Source organism: Pristis pectinata, chromosome 10, assembly GCF_009764475.1.
Source record: "Pristis pectinata isolate sPriPec2 chromosome 10, sPriPec2.1.pri, whole genome shotgun sequence".
Taxonomy (NCBI): Eukaryota; Metazoa; Chordata; class Chondrichthyes; order Rhinopristiformes; family Pristidae; genus Pristis; species Pristis pectinata.
Genome location: NC_067414.1, coordinates 79,218,760 through 79,238,784, shown reverse-complemented (window position 1 = coordinate 79,238,784; position 20,025 = coordinate 79,218,760). Strand labels below are relative to the sequence as shown.

General features: G+C 41.6%; 1 protein-coding gene across 2 annotated transcripts in view; it reads right to left on the bottom strand.

Moving 5' to 3' along the window:
- Positions 1-20,025, bottom strand: part of sh3yl1 (SH3 and SYLF domain containing 1) — a 188,826-nt gene that overhangs the window by 46,240 nt on the left and 122,561 nt on the right. For both annotated transcript variants that reach the window (XM_052025149.1, XM_052025148.1), the window contains 3 exons: positions 8,851-9,013; positions 6,052-6,121; positions 1,590-1,643 (listed from right to left, as the gene is read on the bottom strand). In XM_052025149.1, the coding sequence (XP_051881109.1) occupies positions 1,590-1,643; positions 6,052-6,121; positions 8,851-9,013 (287 nt within the window). The remainder of the gene's footprint in view (positions 1-1,589; positions 1,644-6,051; positions 6,122-8,850; positions 9,014-20,025) is intronic.

The following is a 20,025-nucleotide window of genomic DNA, read 5'->3' as shown; positions in this document are numbered from 1 at the left end:
GTGGACACAGCTCAGCACATCACGGAAACCAGCCTCCCCTCCAAGGAGTCTGTCTACACCTCTCACTGCCTCTGTAAAGCAGCCAATGTAATCAAAGACCCCACCCACCCCGGACAATCTTTCTTCTCTCCCCTTCCTTCGGGCAGAAGATACAAAAGCCTGAAAGCACGTACATCCAGGTTCAAGGACAGGTTCTACCTCGTTACACATAGCCTTGCACCTTATTGCCTGCCTGCAGTACAGTTTCTTTGTAACTGTAATACTTTATTCTGCATTCTGTTATTGTCTTCCCTTGTACCACCTCAATCCACTGATATGATGAAACAATCTGTATGAATGGAATGCAAAACAAAGTTTTTCACTGTACTTCAGTACATGTAACAATAATAAACCAATTTACCAATGTAATTGGCCTCTGTAAATTGCCCTTGGTGTTCAGGTGAGTGATAGAATCTGGGGGAATGTGATGAGAATATGGGGAGAATAAAAAATGGGAGTAATGTTGGATTAGTGTAAATAGGTGGTTAATGGTCAATGTGGACAGTGGGCCAAAGGGCCCTTTTCTGTGCTGTATCTCTCTATGACATTAATTTACAGTAACTAATTAACCAGCAGGTCTACTCTGGCACCCAGAAGAAATCCAGAGGGTCTCAGGGAGAATATGCAAACTCCATGCAGGAGGAGTTCAGATTGAACTTGGCTTGCTGGAGCTGTGTGGCAGCAGGACTAATGCTTGTATACTTTGATTGGTATTTAAGAAGTTTCTGTCCCTAAGATCCAGTAATGTAAAGCTTTAACACAACTGCAAGCATCTGTGTCTCAGGCAAATTCAGAGGGCAGAAATTGGTGCACCTCAGAAGTAGTGGCCTTCTGCAGTGGCATGCATTTAGTACGGGAAGAACAGCTCATTAACATTCATGTCAAAAGTTATTGTGCCATATAGATATGAACAAGTGACAAACAGCATCCCTGAAAAGGAAGAGATTTTAGTCTTTATTGTAAAGGGGGCCCGTTAAATTGAGGCATTTGCAGCAGGAACCTTTGTTTAATGTTAAATTGATCGATAATTTCAGTACATGCTGTGGGATAGCTAAGACCTCTACCTTTGAAAATATTCCTGTCATTAATCCTGTGATATAATAAATTCCTCATTATTTTGTGATTGAAACAATTTATTAAAAGGGTTTCTTGTCATTAAAGGTAGAATTTCTCAATGTTCTAATAGATCCCTTAACCAACCCACTTCATTGTTAAAATTCCTATGAGTCCAAATCATTGATAATTTTACTTTTGATATTAAATTAGTACATTTCTACATTATTTATTTAAAACAACAATAAAACAAACACAATAAGATTCAACAATTTGGATAAATTAATTTTTAAGGAGAAAAAATTAATTTTTAAGGAGACACTGCATTTAAGGTGCATTGAGTGTCTCCATTTTAAAGGTGCACCATAAATACAAGTTATTGTTAAGCTACCTTACTTGGTTCAAAAGACAAGTTGATTTTGTTAAGGCAGATATCTATTGTGCACAAATTGGTAATATCTTAAACAAAACTGATTTTCTGTAACATTTAAACTTACCAGACTGGTAGCTTGGTAGATGTGGATAAAGATTGCTATTGGAATTCTGCTCCACTTTAAATCAAAGAAGGAAAATATTGTCACCCAGAATTCATTTTACCACAGACCAACCAAGCATAAACATAACAAAGCATAGTTTGTTTGCCTGCTGTTATCAAAACAGACTTATGCTCTACATTACGCAACAAATAATCTGCTGGAGTAACTCAGCTGATCGATCAGTGTCTGTGGGAGGAAAGGAATTGTCGAGGTTTCGGGTTGAAACCCTGCATCAGGACGAATCTCAATCCTCTGAGTTCCTCCAGCAGATTGTGTCTTGCTCTAGATTCCAGCATCTTTTCTCTCCATTAGGCTCTACCTTCTTCACTCAATCACCCACTATTTTCCCCTTTTTTTTATTATTATGTTTAGTTTCTTCCTTCTCAGGGGAACATACCATTGGATTCATTAAAGTAAGAATTAGCATGGAAAAAAAGATCAAATTTATTGCAGGAATCAGAAAAAAAATAGTTCACAATTCCCAAATATATCAGTCATGGATAGCATATTTTCCTCCACAATGAGATTTTCGTAATGACTAACAACCTATGATATTAATGGAACAAAAGAATAATTTTCATTTTGAATATCTAGTGACAAATGTGAGATAAGTCAGCAAGCCTGCACTAAAGATCGTGAACAAGAAGCCCCAAAATAAAGACACAAAAGACTGCAGATGCTGGAATCTGGAGCAACAAAAAGGGTGCTGGAGGAACTCGGCGGGTCAGGAAGCATCTACAGAGGGAAATGGACATTTGGGTCGAGACCCTTCATCTAGACTGGAAAGGACGAGATAGCCACATGAAGAGGTGGAGGGAAGGAGTGGAGCAAGAGCTAGCAGGTGAAAGGTGGATCCAGGGGAGGGGGGATCAGCAGATGAGGGCAGGAATGATGTCAGAAGCTGGGAGGTGAGAGGTGGAAGTGACAAAGAGCTGAAGGTGATGGAATATGGCAGAAGTACGGTAGTGTAGTGGTTAGCATAATGCTATTATAGCGCCAGTGACCCGGGTTCAATTCTGCCATTGTCTGTAAGGAGTTTGTACGTTCTCCTAATGTCTGAGCGGGTTTCCTCTGGGTGTTCCAGTTTTCTCCCACACTCCAAAGACATACAGGTTAGGAGCTGTAGGCACGCTATGTTGGCGCCAGAAGAGTGGTGACACTTGCTGGCTGCCCCCCAGCATGTTCTCAGTAATGCAAAAAGAAGCATTTCACTGTGTGTTTCGATGTACATGTGACTAATAAGTAAATATCTTATCTTATAGTGGCATGCAAAAGTTTGGGCACGCCTGGTCAAAATTTATGTTACTGTGAATAGCTAAGCGAGTAAAAGATGACCTGATTTCCAAAAGGCATAAAATTAAAGGTGACACATTTCTTTAATATTTTAAGCAAGATTACCTTTTTATTTCCATCTTTTACAGTTTCAAAATAACGATAAGGAAAAGGGCCCAAAGCAAAAGTTTGGGCACCCTGCATGGTCAGTACTTAGTAACACCCCCTTTGACAAGTATCACTGCTTGTAAACGCTTCCTGTAGGAGTCTTTCAATCCTTGTTTGGGGGATTTTTGCCCATTCTTCCTTGCAAAAGGCTTCTAGTTCTGTGAGATTCTTGGGCCATCTTGCATGCACTGCTCTTTTGAGGTCTATCCACAGATTTTCCATGATGTCTAGGTTGGGGGACTGTGAGGGCCATGGCAAAACCTTCAGCTTGTGCCTCTTGAGGTAGTCCATTGTGGATTTTGAGGTGTGTTTAGGATCATTATCCTGTTGTAGAAGTCATCCCCTTTTCATCTTCAGCTTTTTTACAGACGGTGTGATGTTTGCTTCCAGAATTCGCTGGTATTTAATTGAATTCATTCTTCCCTCTCATAGAGGAATGTTCCTTGTGCCACTGGCTGCAACACAAGCCCAAAGCATGATCAATCCACCCTTGTGCTTAACAGTTGGGAGAGGTGTTCTTTTCATGAAATTAGAACCATAGAACAATAGAGCACAATGCAGGCCCTTCGGCCCACCATGTTCTGCCAGCCTTCAAACCAGTCCTAAGATTATCTAACCCCTTCCTCCCACATATCCCTCTATCTTAAATTCCTCCATATGCTTATCTAACATGATCGATCCACCCCCGTGCTTAACAGTTGGAGAGGTGTTCTTTTCATGAAATTCTGCACCCTTTTTCTCCAAACATACCTTTGCTCATTGTGGCCAAAACATTCTATTTTAACTTCATCAGTCCACAGGACTTGTTTACAAAATGCATTAGGCTTGTTTAGATGTTCCTTTGCAAACTTCTGACGCTGAATTTTGTGGTAAGGACGCAGGAAAGTTTGGAGAAAAGAGGGTGCAGAATTTCATGAAAAGAACACCTCTCCAAATGTTAAGCACGGGGGTGAATCAATCATGCTTTGGGCTTGTGTTGCAGCCAGTGGCACAGGGAACATTTCACTGGTAGAGGGACGAATGAATTCAATTAAATACCAGCAAATTCTGGAAGCAAACATCACACCATCTGTAAAAAAGCTGAGGGTGAAAAGAGGATGGCTTCTACAACAGGATAACGATCCTAAAAAACCTCAAAATCCACAATGGACTAGCTCAAGAAGCACAAGCCGAATGTTTTGCCATGGCCCTCATAGTCCCCCAACCTAAACATCATCGAAAATCTGTGGATAGACCTCAAAAGAGCAGTGCATGCAAGACGGCCCAAGAATCTCACAGAACTAGAAGCCTTTTGCAAGGAAGAATGGGCAAAAATCCCCCAAACAAGAACTGAAAGACTCTTAGCTGGCTACAGGAAGTGTTTACAAACTAAGTACTGACCATGCAGGGTGCCCAAGCTTTTGCTTCGGGCCCTTTTCCTTTTTTGTTATTTTGAAACTGTAAAAGATGGAAATAAAAAAAGTAATCTTGCTTAAAATATTAAAGAAATGTGTCATCTTTAACTTTATGCCTTTTGGAAATCAGGTCATCTTTTGCTCGCTTAGCTATTCACAGTAACAGAAATTTTGACCAGGGGTGCCCAAACTTTTGCATGCCGCTGTATATCTTATAGGAGAAGAGAGTGGAACATGGAATAAATAAAAGGAGGGAGGCAGGGAGGGGAACTGGTGGGAGGAGTGTGTGGGTGATGGGCAGATGGAGAGGGTGGGGGAGCTGAAAGACATAGGGTGATGGGGGCAGTTGATCAGGAGGGGAGACAAAAAAGGAAAAATAGGGGAAAAGGGATATGGGGGGAGCGGTTACTGGAAGTTGAGATTTTGATGTTCATGCCACCAGATTGAAGACTGTCCAGGTAGAATATGAGGTGTTGTTCCTCTAATTTTTGTTTGGCTGTGACCTGGCAGTGGAGGAGGTCGTGAACAGACACGTTGGTGTAGAAATGTGATGTGGAATTGAAATGGCTGGCCACCAGGAGATCCCAGTTGGCACGGCAGACGGCGCGGAGGTGCTCAATGAAGCAGTATCACAAAATAAATTAAGTCAGGGAGAGTCACCATAGCATGTGACCTAAATACTTACACACAATACATTTCTCATGCAACTTGTCAATGAAAACTGAAGTGGAGACTAAAGCTTTACATGTTGGAGCATGGCTTCCCTCAAAGCCATCCAAGCTGCCATTCCTTTTGCATTTCAACCTTCAATAATCAATATGCTTTGCTGATAACATCCACCTTTCCCCAGCTGAAAAAGTAGCAGCATTCTCTACATGACCTGCCTTTCTGAACTCTAGTCCTCATCCCCCAGAATGGACAGCACCTGAAAGTGCCTGAAATGAGTTTACCCTCCTGACTTTGCAATGTTCTTATGCTTCCATGGGGATTCAGAAATGCTGGCCATGTGGAGACTGCTAGTACGACAATCATGTTCCTCAGTCCCAAGCTTAGAAGCTCTTTCCTGTATTTATGGTGGCATTGTCCAATTTGTCATAATCATTCATTCTGTGGCCTGGGTAAGAATGTGAATTTTCCAAAGACCTGAAAGCAGAATGCTAACCCACTAGTTCAGGCTGGATCTAAGCCAATTTCCCAAATTTAATACACTAGTACTCAAAACATTGCACCAACTAGTTCTAGTTATTACATTAATATCTAAATAGACTGTAGAACGATGTTAACTTAAAATAGGCAGTAACGTTCTCCCTTTGAAGGGCATGACTACTGCTGTGGAGGCAAATGTAGTCATTCAGTGCCACCAATTCCCTACAATATGGCATCAAAGAAAAAAAAAATCAGGATATCAGGTTTTCCAATGATATTGATTAATTGAGGAATTTTCACACAAATGCAGCATGTCATTTTTGATTTTAAATTAAGACCATAATTTGTAGCAGGGGATGTAGGATTAGGATCACCTTCCACTTGTCCCAATCAAGAAAGGCAAGTTGAAAAATAACGTATTATAATAACACTCATACAGATACCTCCTACTCTTCCATTCACGGATGCCTGTGTACGCTGTGGTCTCGGTGAGATTTTTTCTGGTTCTTTGACCTGTATAGTCAAAAGGAAAAGATACAATTATGCAGATTAAAGGAATGCATCTGTGCCTTCATCATCAAAACTTTAGGTGCAGGCAGTCTGTGGTCAAGCAACAATTAAATATACATTAAGTCCTCATTATTCTCAAGTTTTGAACTTCTATCTAAGTTTCAGCTTGTAAATTTCAGCCTGTGCACTTCAGCATTAGTCAACGGATGATGGGGTGTAGTCTTAAAACCAAAAGCTATGGTCAAGTCTGACAGTATTATTCTTCTCCCAATTATCCTTTTTTTTCCACAATTAATGGTCAAAATTAAGACCTTCCTGGAAGTTACACTGAATGGCTCTGATATGCAATTGATATGGCCTGAAAGTTCAAAGAGGTTGCACCAATACAAACTCAAAACTCTGTTACGTGACTGCAAACCATACTGAAGAGCTCCAAAAAAAATGTATTCAGGGGTGCATTTTATCCTTACTTTAATCCTAATAGCCTGCTTCAAACTGGGCAAGCAGGTAGTTAAGAGAGCAATATTCCTGACTTGTTTTGTCTAGTGCCAGATTCATTGCTCATTTTTCAGAGGCATCTCACTATCACTAGTTTCATTCAGCAGGAAAGCCTAATCTACATGCATTGAACTTATTGGTAGTCAAAAGGTTATCAGAGATCTTTATGGAAGGCTATACCCAGAACAATAGGTGCAGTACAAGAGCCACAATTTATTTGAGAAGTTGCATTTTTTCTGGGTGTGGAATGGGTGGGGGGTGGTTGTCCAATGAGGGTATGACATTTATCATGAATGGCAGAGCTCTGGAGAGAACTGAGGAACAAAGGGACCATGGTGTACAAGTCTAAAGATCATAGAGCCATAGAGCAATACAGCACGGATGTAGGCCCTTCGGCGCAACCAGTCCATGCCAAGTATGGTGCCCACCCACCTAGTCCCAATTTCCTGCATTTGGCCCATATCCCTGTAAGTCCCGTCCCTGCACGTACCTATCCAAGTGCTTCTAAAATGATACTATTGTACCTGCCTCAACCTCTTCCTCTAGCAGCTCGTTCCATATACTTACCACCCTCTGTGTGAAAAAGTTGCCCCTCAAGTCCCTTGTAAACCTTACCTCTCTTACCCTAAACCTATGCCCCCTCGTTTTGGACCCCGCTACCTTGGGGAAAATACTGGTACCATTCACCTTATCTATGCCCCTCATGATTTTATAAACCTTAATAAGGTCACCCCTCATTCTCTTATGCTCCAAAGAATAAAGACCTAGCCTGGCCAACTACTCCCTATAACTCAGGCCCTCTAGTCCTGGCAACATCCTCGTAAGTTTTCTCTGCACTCTTTCCAGTTTAACCACACCCTTCCTATAACCAGATGACCAGAACTATACACAGTACTCCAAATGTGGCCTCACCAACGATTTATACAACTGCAACATAATGTCTCAGCTCCTATACCCAATGCCCTGACTAATGAAGGCCAGCACGCTAAGCATCTTTTTTACCACCCTGTCCACCTGTGACATCACTTTCAACAAACTATGCACTTGTACTCCTAGGTCCGTCTGTTCCATTACACTCCCTAGTGCCCTACCATTCATAGTATAAGTCCTCCACTGGTTTGACTTTCCAAAATGCATCACCTCATACTTATCTGTATTGAAATCCATTTGCCACTCCTCAACCCACTTCCCTAACTGATCAAGATCAGAATCAGATTAATTATCACTGACATATGACGTGAAATTTGTTGTTTTGCAGCAGCAGTGCAGTGCAAAGACATAAAATCTATAGATTACAAAAACAATAAAATCTCCCAGTAATCTACGATAACCTTCTTCACTATGAACAACACCTACTAATTTCATGTCATCCGCAGACTTACTAATCAAGCCTTGTGCATTCCCTGAAGGTGGCAGCACAAGTAGACAGGGTAGTGAAGAAGGCATACGGGATGATTGCCTTCATTAGCCAGGGCATAGAGTATAAGAGCAGGCAAGTCTCTGTGCAACTTTATAGAACATTGGCCAACACTGATCCCCCAATCAATGCCACCTATAGGAGGGATGGCTATTTATATCACTCAATCTCTGTGGAGGGCATCAAGAATTGACCACCATGTTTCAATCTATAACAGAACATAAGTAAAATTTATTTTCTGAAAAGTGCTTTGAGAAATCCCGAGGATTCATAGTGATCATTTTGGAAATAATTTCTGTCTCTATATTTCACTGTTTAATATAAATAAAAGAAAATTTTAAAACATTCTCAGGCTGCTAAGCATTGGTGCCATTTTTTTGTTACAATTGCATTTTACTACTAAAACGCTATTCTACTTTTATTCTGGATTCTACATTTCATATCAGAAAATTTATTTCTGACTGCTATTTTAACAAATAAAATATACAATAAAAATGCTAGAAGTATAAAGGAGGCTACACCTACCATGGAGGCTTGATCAGCAGAGATTTGAATGCTCGTAAAAAGAACTTGCCAGATCTGGCTTCCATTTGAATCAATAAAACAATAATCGAATTAGCTTGGTTGAAGTGTATGAACCAAATTATTTGTACTGCATTTGACCAAAGTGATAAAAAAATGACATAACTATGCAAAGAAGGCAGCATGCAAAGGAGTTTTAGTGGATTCTTTACTTTGATTCTGGTAGCTGAAAAATCAGTTTCAAATGGACCAAATTACAACAAAAAATACATTTTGCACATAAAATATCACAAACCCTTGCTTGAGCTTTTGCTACTTTTTTCTTGATTCCACGTGATTCTTCCTTTAGGTATTGCTCAGTGAAATTGCCCAGTATTTCATATAGCTCTTGGGTTACAGCTGGAGGCTCGACATCTCCAAACAAAATTGAACATGCTCTGATGTCCTGGCAGTAAAATCTATTTAAACACATTTTTATAGAATGAATATTTTCACAGCTGCAGAGAATATTGTGCATTATACACTATCTATACTATATTTTAATTCAGCATAAACATGAAACTATTTTATATCAATAAGCCAATCTAAAGTTCAAATAGTACATCTTGAATTACTTTTTTCAATGGCAGTACCACATGATCAAGGATTATTTGCTTAAACTCTAGTTCTGTGATGGACAAATAGTATTGTGTTGCAGGAGGAGGTAAGTAAAGAACCTGTGTTTCATGAATGCTTTGTGTGAGGCCCATTCATGATTCAGTGAAGGAGTCATTGGTGGCTAGGAGTTCAGCTTCCAGGTGTGAACATACAGTATGGTTATATATCATAGAAATGGGACTTTCGGTCACCACATCCGTGCCAACCATTTTTGCCCATCTTCTCTAATCCCATTTGCCTGCATTAGGACCAATCCTTCCATGCCATGCTTATTTAAGTATCTAAGTGTCTCTTAAATCTAGTGATTGTATCAGATTCCACCACCTCCTCTGGCAACATGTTCCAGATATCAACCACTTTGTGTAAAACAACTTATCCCTCAGATCCCTTTTAAAACTCCTTCCTCTCATTTTAAACGTATATCCTCTTGTTTTTGATACCCCTACCATAGCAAAAAGATTTTGTCTATCTACTCAATCTATGCCTCTCATAATCTATCAGGTTACTGCTCAGTCTCCTTCATTCCAGGAAAGACAAGCCCAGCCTATCCAATCTCTGCCCATAACTAAAATCCTCCAATCCAGGAAACTTCCTGGTGAATTTCCTCTGTTCTCTCTCTAACATAATAACAACCTTCCTATAGTGTGGTGACCAAACTACACACAATTCTCCAAGTGTAACAGTGCAACATACTGTCCTAGCTTTTTTACCTATGCTCTGATCCATGAAGGCAAGCATGACATGTCTTCTTCACCACCTTATCAAACTGTGTTGCCACTTTCAGGGTCTTTCTGTTCATCTACATTTCTTAGTGCCCTACCATTTACTGTATACATCTTACCCCTATCTGACTTCCCAAACTGTATCACCTCACACTTGTTGGGATTAAATTCCAATGCTCTGCTCAACTTTCCATCTAATCTAAATCCTGCTGTTGCCTTAGACAACCTTCCCTGCTATCCACAACGAACAATTTTTGTGATATCAGCAAACTTAGGAATCATAACTCCTACATTCATAAAGTAATCTATATCACAAGCAGCAAAGATCCCTGCAGTACACCACTGGTCATAGAGTTCCAATCAGAAAAAAAATCCTTCCATCTCTACCTTCTGCTTCCTATCACCAAGCCACTTTTGGATCCAATTAGCCAGCTCACTTTGGATTCTATGTGCCTTAACTTTCAGAACCAGCCTACCATGCAGGACCTTGTCAAATACCTTACTAAATACCATATAGACAATATCTACCACCTTGCCTTATCAACCTCCTTTGTTACCTCCTCAAAAAACTCAATGAAATTAATGAAAAGAGACATAGAACATGGAACAGTACAGCACAGAAACAGGCCCTTCGCCCCACTGTATTTTCCTGCACAAAGCCATGCTGACTATTGCCAATCAGTCCCTGTATTTCCAACTATATATAAATCCTGCTCTGTAAAATTTTCTCCAGTAATTTCCCTACCACTGATGTATGGCTCACTGACCTGGCTTTTTAAATAAAGGACAACATTAGCTATCCTCCAAGTCTTCTGGTACCACACCTGTGGCTAATGAAGAAGCAAGAATATCTGGTAGGGCCCCAGCAGTCCTAAAACATTCTGGAATAGTCTCATCTGGCCCTGGGGATTTAGCCACCCTTTTATGTTTGAAGACATTTCACACCTCCACCTTCTCCTTCCTGACATGCTCCAGACTATCAACATACCACTCTGACTTCACTATCCTTCGTATCCTTCTCCGCGGTGAACGCAGACGAGAAGTATTCATTTACAACCTCACCCACATCATCTGGCTCCTCACACAGATTACCTTTGGTCACAAGAGGGACCCACTCTTTCCCTAGCTATCATGTTGCTCCTAATGTAAATATGAATGATTTAGGATTGACCTTGATCTTATCTGCCAAGGATATTCCATGGCTTCTTTTTGCCATCCTAGTTTCTTTCTTAAGTACTCTTCTACACCATCTACACTTTAAGGGACTTCCTTGATTGTAGTTGCCTGTACTTATCATAGCTTTCTTTTATTTTTATTAAACCTTCATTAATCTTTGTCATCTAAGGTTCCCTAATCTTGCCATCTTTGCCTTTCATCTTTATTGGAATATGCTGGCACTGAATTCTTGTTAACTCTATTTCAAAAGACTCCCACTTGTCAGATGTTGCTTTACCCACAATCTAGTCATCAGATCCTCCCTTACACTATGGAAATAAACCTTCCCCCTATTTAGGACATTATCTTGAGGACCATAACTACCTTGAAGCTTACTGACATATGGTTGCTATTCCCAAAGTGTTCCCCAACCAACACTTCCACCACCTGCCTGGTTTCAATTTCTAAGGTGGTCAAGTACAGCCCCTGGTAGGATTATCTACATATTGTCTCAAAAATAGATAGAGTCATATAGTAATAAAGCATAGAAACAGGCCCTTCAGCCCAACTTGTACAAGCCGATCATGGTGCCCACCAAGCTCGACCCATTTGCCTGTGTTTGGCCCGTATCCCTCTAAACCCCTCTTATCTATGCACTTATCTAGATGCCTTTTGAATGTTTTTATTGTACCTGCCTCAACCACTTCCTCTGGCAGCTCATTCTATATATGTACCACCCTCTGCATGAAGAAGTTGTACCTCAGATCTCTTTTAAATCTTCCACATCTCACCTTAAACCTATGCCTTCTTAGTTCCCCTTCCCTGGGAAAAAGACTATGTGCGTTCACCCTAATTATGCCCCTCATGATTTTATACACCTCTATAAGGTCACCCCTCAATATCCTATGCTCCCAAGGAATAAAGTCCTAGCCTACCCTATCAGACTGTCGAGTCCTGACAGCATCTTCGTAAATCTTCTCTGCACTCTTTCCAGTTTAATGATGTCTTTTCTATAATGGATAACCAAGAATGTACACAATACTCCAAGTGTAGTTCACTAATGTCTTGTACATATCTTGAATGCACTTAATGCATTTCATTACATCTAAGCCCCTTGTGCTAAAACAATCCCAGTCAATGCTGGGAAAGTTAAAATCCCCCACTACTATTACCCAATCGCTTTTACACTTCCTGCAATTTACTTACATATCTGTTCTTCTAATTCCTGCTGACTTTTGGGAGGCAAAGAAATTGCCCCCCTCTTGTTCCTGCTTCTGCTTTCCTCTGAGAGAACATTCCCCCCCACCACCCCCACCCAAAAATATCTAAAATGATAACCCTGTCTGAGAGTGGAATGACCACAGGGAACTGCTGCACTTCTTGCCCTTCCTGGTGGTCATTCACCTCCTTTCTCTCTGTAGTTTGCATGTGACCAACTTGCTAAATGTAGTATCTACCAAATGCTTCCCACTGCAGATGCTCCCTAATGAGTCCAACCACAGCTCCAACTGCTCTGTACTGTTGGACTGGAGTTGCAGCTGCACACATTTCCTACAGGAATAATCACCAGAATAACTGGAAATGTCCCTGATCTTCCCGATCTGCAGTAGACCACTGCCCTAGCTTTCATATCCTTCATCCTAGTCGCTTCTACTAAGAACAAAAAACAATACCTTGCCTGATCACTACTCAGGCTCCTCATCAAAGCCCAGTGCACATTATGCTCTTGCTCTTGATGATCCCGCAGATGTTGCCATCTTGATGCTGCCTCTAAGCCTTACCTTCTCTCGCACTCTACCTGGTGTTCCTTTTATACCTTGCTCGTGCTTATGCGTCATTGTAAGATCACCCCAACTGCAGCTTGATGACTGAAGTTGGAATGACATTAGTTCTGGAGTGGACGCGACAGAAGATGAAATGTTTTTCATTTTTCCTGTAGACTAGGTCCATGTCAGTGCATAGCTTGCTGGAAATAGGGCATATTTTTTTTACTTAAATCATTAATTCACAGAATGTAAATATTGCTCACTCAGCTAACACTTGCTGTATACTCTGAATTGCCCTGGAACTGAGTGGTTTCAAAGGCCATTTCAGAGAGTAGCTCATGTAGTAACACATTCTTTCCTGGTGAACATGGTAAATTAAGACAATCTGATACTTTCATGGCTATGATGCTGATACTAGTTTAGAATTAACAACTCAAAGATATTTTGTTCCAGATTATTTAATTAACTAAATTTAAATACTTCTGCTGCCATGGTGGAATTTCAACTTGCATCTCCAGTAATATAACTATGCTACTCTATTTATCAGAAATCACAGAAATTACTGTACCAAATTAAGCCTCTGTACAGTTCTGTGAAAGGCGCATCAACATGCTGCGTACACTTTTAAAATGTCAATCAAAAATATTTACCAAAATAATTAGAGCTGAAAGAAATTGTATGCACAAAGTTCACTCTCACATTATGATCCCCAGGATCCAGCTTTCCTTTAAAAAGATATACCCTCTTTACTGAATATAGAACAAAAGGCTGATACAGCACAGGAACAGGCACTTCAGCCCACAATGCTGTGCTGAACTAATTAAGCTAGTGACACCTAATACCTTCTGTCTGCACATAGACCATATCCCTCCATTCTCTGCATATTCATGTAACTATCTAAGAGTATCTTAAATGCCTCCATTGTATCTGCCCCCGTGACCACTCCTGGCAGTGGATTCCAGGCACCCACCACTCTGTGTAAAAAAAAATTTGCCCCACACATCTCCTTTGAACTTTCCCCTCATCCAGTACTAGACATTTCTATCCTGGAAATGTCTATTCTTTCTTAGCCTCTCATAATTTTATAAACTTCTATCAGGTCTCCTCTCAGTCTCTGTCGCTCCAGAGAAAACAACCCAAGTTTGTCTAACCTTTCTTTATAACACCTGCTCTCTAATCCAGGCAGCATCCTGGTAAATCTCTTCTGCACCCTTTCCAAAGCCTCCCCATCCTGAACTGAATCCAAGGGGAATGGGAACTCGAGGGATAGGTCAGTGGAAGAAGTGCATGGAGTAAAGCCAGATCTAACAGAGAGAGGCTTTGAGGAAGGAAAAGCAGAGTATAGGGTATAAAAGTAGTAAGGTGGATGGGCTAAAGTGCATTTACTTAAATGCAGGAAGCATCAGGAATAAAGCTGATGAACTGAGAGCTTGGATAAATACATGGAACTATGATATTGTGGCTCTTGTAAAGACTTGGGCTGTCACCAGGGCAGGAATGGATACTGAATATTCCCAGATTTCAGTGTTTTAAAAGGGATAGGGAGGGCGGGGGGAGAAGAGGAGGAGGGGTGGTGTTACTGGTCAAGGATACTATTACAGCTGCAGAAAGGGTGGATAATGCAGAAGGATCCTCTCTAGAGTCAGTATGGGTGGAAGTTAGGAACGAGAAAGGAGCAGTTACTCTACTGGGAGTATTCTATAGGCTCCCCGGTAGCAGCAAGGATACTGAGGAGCAGATTGAGAGGTAGATTTTGGAAAGGTGCAAAAATAAAAGGGTTGTTGTCATGGGAGACTTCAACTTCCCAAATATTGATTGGCACCTGCTTAGTACCAAAGGTTTAGATGGGGCAGAGTTTGTTAAGTGTGTCCAGGACGGATTCCTGTCACAGTATGTTGACAGGCCAACTAGAGGGAATGCCATATTAGATCTAGTATTAGGTAATGAACCGGGACAGGTGACAGATCTCTCATTGGGTGAGCATTTGGAGGACAGTGACCACCGGTCCCTAACCTTTAGCATTGTCATGGACAAGGATAGGAGCAAAGGTGACAGGAAGATATTTAATTGGGGAAGGGCAAATTATGAGGCTATAAGGCTAGAAGTTGCAAGTGTAAATTGGGATGACATTTTTGAAGAGAAATGTACTATGGAGATGTGGTCATTGTTCAGGGATCTCTTGCAGGATGTTAGGGATAAATTTGTCCCGGTGAGGCAGAGAAAGAATGGCGGGGTGAAGGAACCATGGGTGACAAGAGAAGTGGAACATCTAGTTAAGAGGAAGAAGGCAGCATACATAAGGCTTAGACAGCAGGGATCACATAGGACTCTTGAGGATTATAGGATAGCAAGGAAGGAACTTAAGAAGGGGCTGAGGAGAGCAAGAAGGGGACATGAAAAGGCCTTGGCGAGTAGGGTTAAGGAAAACCCCAAGGCATCTTTCACTTATGTGAAGAGCAGAAGGATGACGAGAGTAAAGGTAGGACCGATTAGAGACAAAGGTGGGAAGCTGTGCCTGGAAGCTGTGGAAGTGGGTGAGGTCCTCAATGAATACTTCTCTTCAGTATTCACCAAGGAGAGGGCTGTTGATGATGCTGAGGACAGTGTTGGTAAGGGTAATGTTCTACAGCATGTTGATATCAAGAGAGAGGACGTGTTGGAGCTGTTGGAAAATATTAGGACAGATAAGTCCCCTGGGCCTGACGGAATATTCCCAAGTCTGCTCCACAAGCTGAGGGAGGAGATTGCTGAACCTTTGGCCAGGAACTTTGAGTCCTCGTTGTCCACGGGAATGGTACCGGAAGATTGGAGGGTGGCAAATGTCCCCTTATTCAAAAAAGGTAGTAGGGATAGTCCAGGGAATTATAGACCAGTGAGCCTTACGTCTGTGGTGGGCAAGCTGTTGGAAAGGATTCTTAGAGATAGGATCTATGAGCATTTAGAGAATCATAGTCTGATCAGGGACAGCCAGCATAGCTTTGTGAAGGGCAGATCATTTCTCACAAGCCTGATAGTGTTCTTTGAGGAGGTGACCAGACAGATCGATGAGGGTAGTGCAGTAGATGTGGTCTACATGGATTTTAGTAAGGCATTTGACAAGGTGCCACATGGTAGGCTTCTTCAGAAGATCAGAGGGCATGGGATCCAGGGAAGCTTAGCCGTGTGGATTCAGAATTGGCTTACCTGTAGAAAGCAGAGCGTTGTGGTGGATGGAGTGCAGATGGGAGGGCTGTGACTAGTGGTGTCCCGCAAGGATCGGTTCTGGGAAATCTGCTTTTTGTGATTTTTATTAATGACTTGGATGAGGGGGTAGAAGGTTGGGTTGGCAAGTTTGCAGATGACACAAAAGGTTGGTGGTGTTGTGGATAGTGTGGAGGATTGTTGAAGATTGCAGAGGGACCTTGATAGGATGCAGAGCTGCGCTGAGAAGTGGCAGATGGAGTTCAATCTGGAGAAGTGTGAGGTGGTACACTTTGGAAGGACAAACTCCAAGGCAGAGTACAAAGTTGATGGCAGGATCCTGGGTAGTGTGGAGGAGCAGAGGGATCTGGGGGTCCATATCCACAGATCCCTGAAAGTCGCCTCACAGGTGGATAGGGTAGTTAAGAAAGCTTATGGGATGTTAGCATTCATAAATCATGGGATTGAGTTTAGGAGCCGCGAGGTAATGATACAGCTCTACAAAACTCTGGTTAGACCACACTTAGAGTACTGTGTCCAATTCTGGACACCTCATTATAGGAAGGATGTGGAAGCGTTGGAAAGGGTGCAGAGGAGGTTTACCTGGTTTAGAGAATATGCATTATGGAGGAGAGACTCAGGGAGCTAGGGCTTTACTCTTTGGAGAGGAGGAGGATGAGAGGAGACATGATGGAGGTGTATAAAATATTAAGAGGAATAGATAGACTGGACAGCCAGTGCCTCTTTCCCAGGGCACCAATGCTCAATACAAGAGGGCATGGCTTTAAAGTAATGGGTGGGAAGTTCAAGGGAGGTATCAGAGGAAGGTTTTTTACCCAGAGAGTGGTTGGTGCATGGAATGCGCTGCTTGGGGCGGTGGTGGAGACAGGTACATTGGTCAAATTCAAGAGATTGCTGGATATGCATATGGAGGAATTTAGAATAGAGGGATATGTGGGAGGAAGGGGTTAGATAGGTGAGGTTTAAAGGTCGGCACAACATTGTGGGCCGAAGGGCCTGTATTGTACTGTACTGTTCTATGATTCAATATCCAGATATGGCCTAACCAGAGTTTTATAAAGTTGCAATATAAGTTCCTGACTCTGGAATTCATTGCCTCGACTAATAAAGGAAGGCAAGCATGAATACACCTTCTTTACCACCCTATCAATGTGTGGCCACTTTTAGGGAGCTATGGGCTTGGACCCCAAAATCCCTCTGTACATCAACGCACCCCTACATGTAAATGAGCTCTGATAATTATTATTAAATTCAAAGGTCTGACATAAGTACATACATTCATTCCAACGGACAACAGAACTAGTTTCCTCTCTCTCTCCACTTTTAGTAATTGTTCTTTTCTTAGCAGTCTCATGTATGTTTTATGCCATTCATTACAACACTGTGGAGGTGTGGTTATCATATGGAGTGATTTTTGTGCATTTTCTGATCTATGGGCAAAATCACCTGCAAAAGCTGAACCCATTCCTTACCCGGGGTGAACTGCATTCTACGGATTAATTACGCAATCTGTTCAATTCCTTACTAAATTAAATAATCTTCCAAATTATTTGAATAAACTTCTAAGATATGCTTCCTTGTGCTTGACTATCTATAAGTCTGATGTAAAGAGCTTACTATAACTAGCTGACTGTCGAGTTACTGACCTATGATCCAGTAGCCTGGACTGTTGACCTAGTGATCAGTGTTTGAATCCCACTATGGCAACTGGGAAATATGATGCAAGTAAATATTATTTAGAGTTTGGAACAATGACATTTTAACATGGAAAATAATACTAATAAAGCAGGTTCATGAACATATAGAACATAGGACAGTACAGCACAAGAACAGGCCCTTCATCCCACAATATCCATGCTGACCATGATGCCAATCTAAACTAATCCCATCTGCCTGCACATAAACTATATCCCTCTAATACCTGCCTCTAAATGTCTCTTAAACATTGCTGCTGTATCTGCTTCCATCACTTCTCCTGGCAGCATGTTCCTGGCACCTACCACTCTTTATGTAAAAATCTTGCCTCATAATCACTTTTAAACTTTCACCCCTCACCTTAAACCTATGCTCTTTACAGAGAACAGCACAGCACAAGAACAGGCCCCTCAGCCCACGATATTGTGCCAAACTAATTAAACGCCTAACTAAATTAAATAATTCGGCCTCCACAATGTCCATATTCCTCCAATGTGCCTATCTAAGAGCCTTTCAAATGCCTCTATCACATGTGCCTCTACTACCACCCCTGGCAGCGCTTTCCAGACACCCATCACTCTCTGTGTAAAAAATCTTGTCCCGTACATCTCCTTTGACCCTACCACCTCTCACCTTAAATGCATGCCCTCAGTATTAGACATTTCAACCCTGGGAAAAAGATACTCATAATCTTATAAACTTTTATCAGGTCTCCCCTCAACCTCTCCAGAGAAAATAACCCAAGTTTGTCCAGACTCTCCAGGCAGCATCCTGGTAAATCTGTTCAGCACGTTGTCCAAAGTCTCCACATCCTTCCGATAATGGTGCAACCAGAATTGAATGCAATACTCCAGGAGCAGCCTAACCAGAGTTTTATAAGTGTTACCTAGTGTTGACATTTCCAGTTCCAGTCTGGGAAAAAGACTCTACCTTATCTATGCCTCTCACATTTTATATACATCTATCAGGTCGCCCTCTTACACTCTAGGGAAAACAATCCAAGTTTTTCTAAACTCTCCTTGTGATCAATATTCTCTAATCCAGGGAACATCCTGGTGAACCTCTTCTACAACCTCTCCAAAGCCTCCACATCCTTCCTGTAATGCAGCAACCAGAAATACACACAATACTTCAAATGTGGCCTAACCAAAGTTTTATGCAGCTGCAATATGACTCCACACCCCAACCCATGAAGGTGCAGGAGGGAGGGTTTCACATACTGGGGCATTGGAACCAGTTCTGGGGGAAATGGGACCAGTACAAACGTGATTATCTACAGGACTGGGATCAATGCCCCAGGGGGATTGTTTGCTGGTGCTATCGGGCAGGGTTTAAACTAAGATGGCAGGGGAGTGGGAATCCATACAGAAAGGCAGATGGAAGCAATGCAGAGACCAAAGCAAAAGTTAGAAAAAAGTAAGAGTGGATTACAGAAAAGTCAAGTGCAAAAGACACAGACTACTAAATTCTAAAAGGACAATGAGTGTAAGAACACTTTATCTGAATGCCCATAGTATTCAAAACAAGGTCAGTGAACTTGTGGCACAAATCAGTACAAAGGGGTATGATTTAGTGGTCATTACAGAAACATAGTTGCAGGGTGGAGATGATTGGGAATTAAATATCCAGGGGTATCAGGTAATACGGAGGGATAGGCAGGAAGGTAAGGGAGGAGGGAGGTGGGGTAGTGCTCTTAATTAAGGATGAGATCAGGGCAATAGTGAGAGATGATACAAGATCTAAGGAGCAGAATATTGAGTCCATCTGGGTAGAGATTAGGAATAGTAAAGGGAAAAAAAAAAATCAGTGGTGAGAGTTGTTTATAGGCTACCAAATAATAACATTACAATGGAACAGGTAATAAACCAAGAAATATCTGATGCATGTAGGAATGGAACAGCAGTTGTCACAGGGGACTTTAACTTTCACATAGATTGGGCAAATCAAGTTGGTTAAGGCAGTCTTGAGGAGGATTCATAGGATGCATCCGTGATAGCTTTCTTGAACAGCATATTACTGAACTTACAAGGGAACATGCTATCTTAGATCTGGTCCTGTGCAATGAGAAAGGTAAAATTAACGATCTTATAGTCAGGAATCCTCTTGGAAAGAGTGATCACAGTGTGATTGAATTTCTCATACAAATGGAGGGAGCAATAGTTCGATCTAAAACCAGTGTATTATGCCCAAACAAGGGAGACGACAATCGGATGAGGGAGGAGTTGGCCAGTGCAGACTGGGAACACAGGCTATACGGTGGGACAGTTGAGGAAC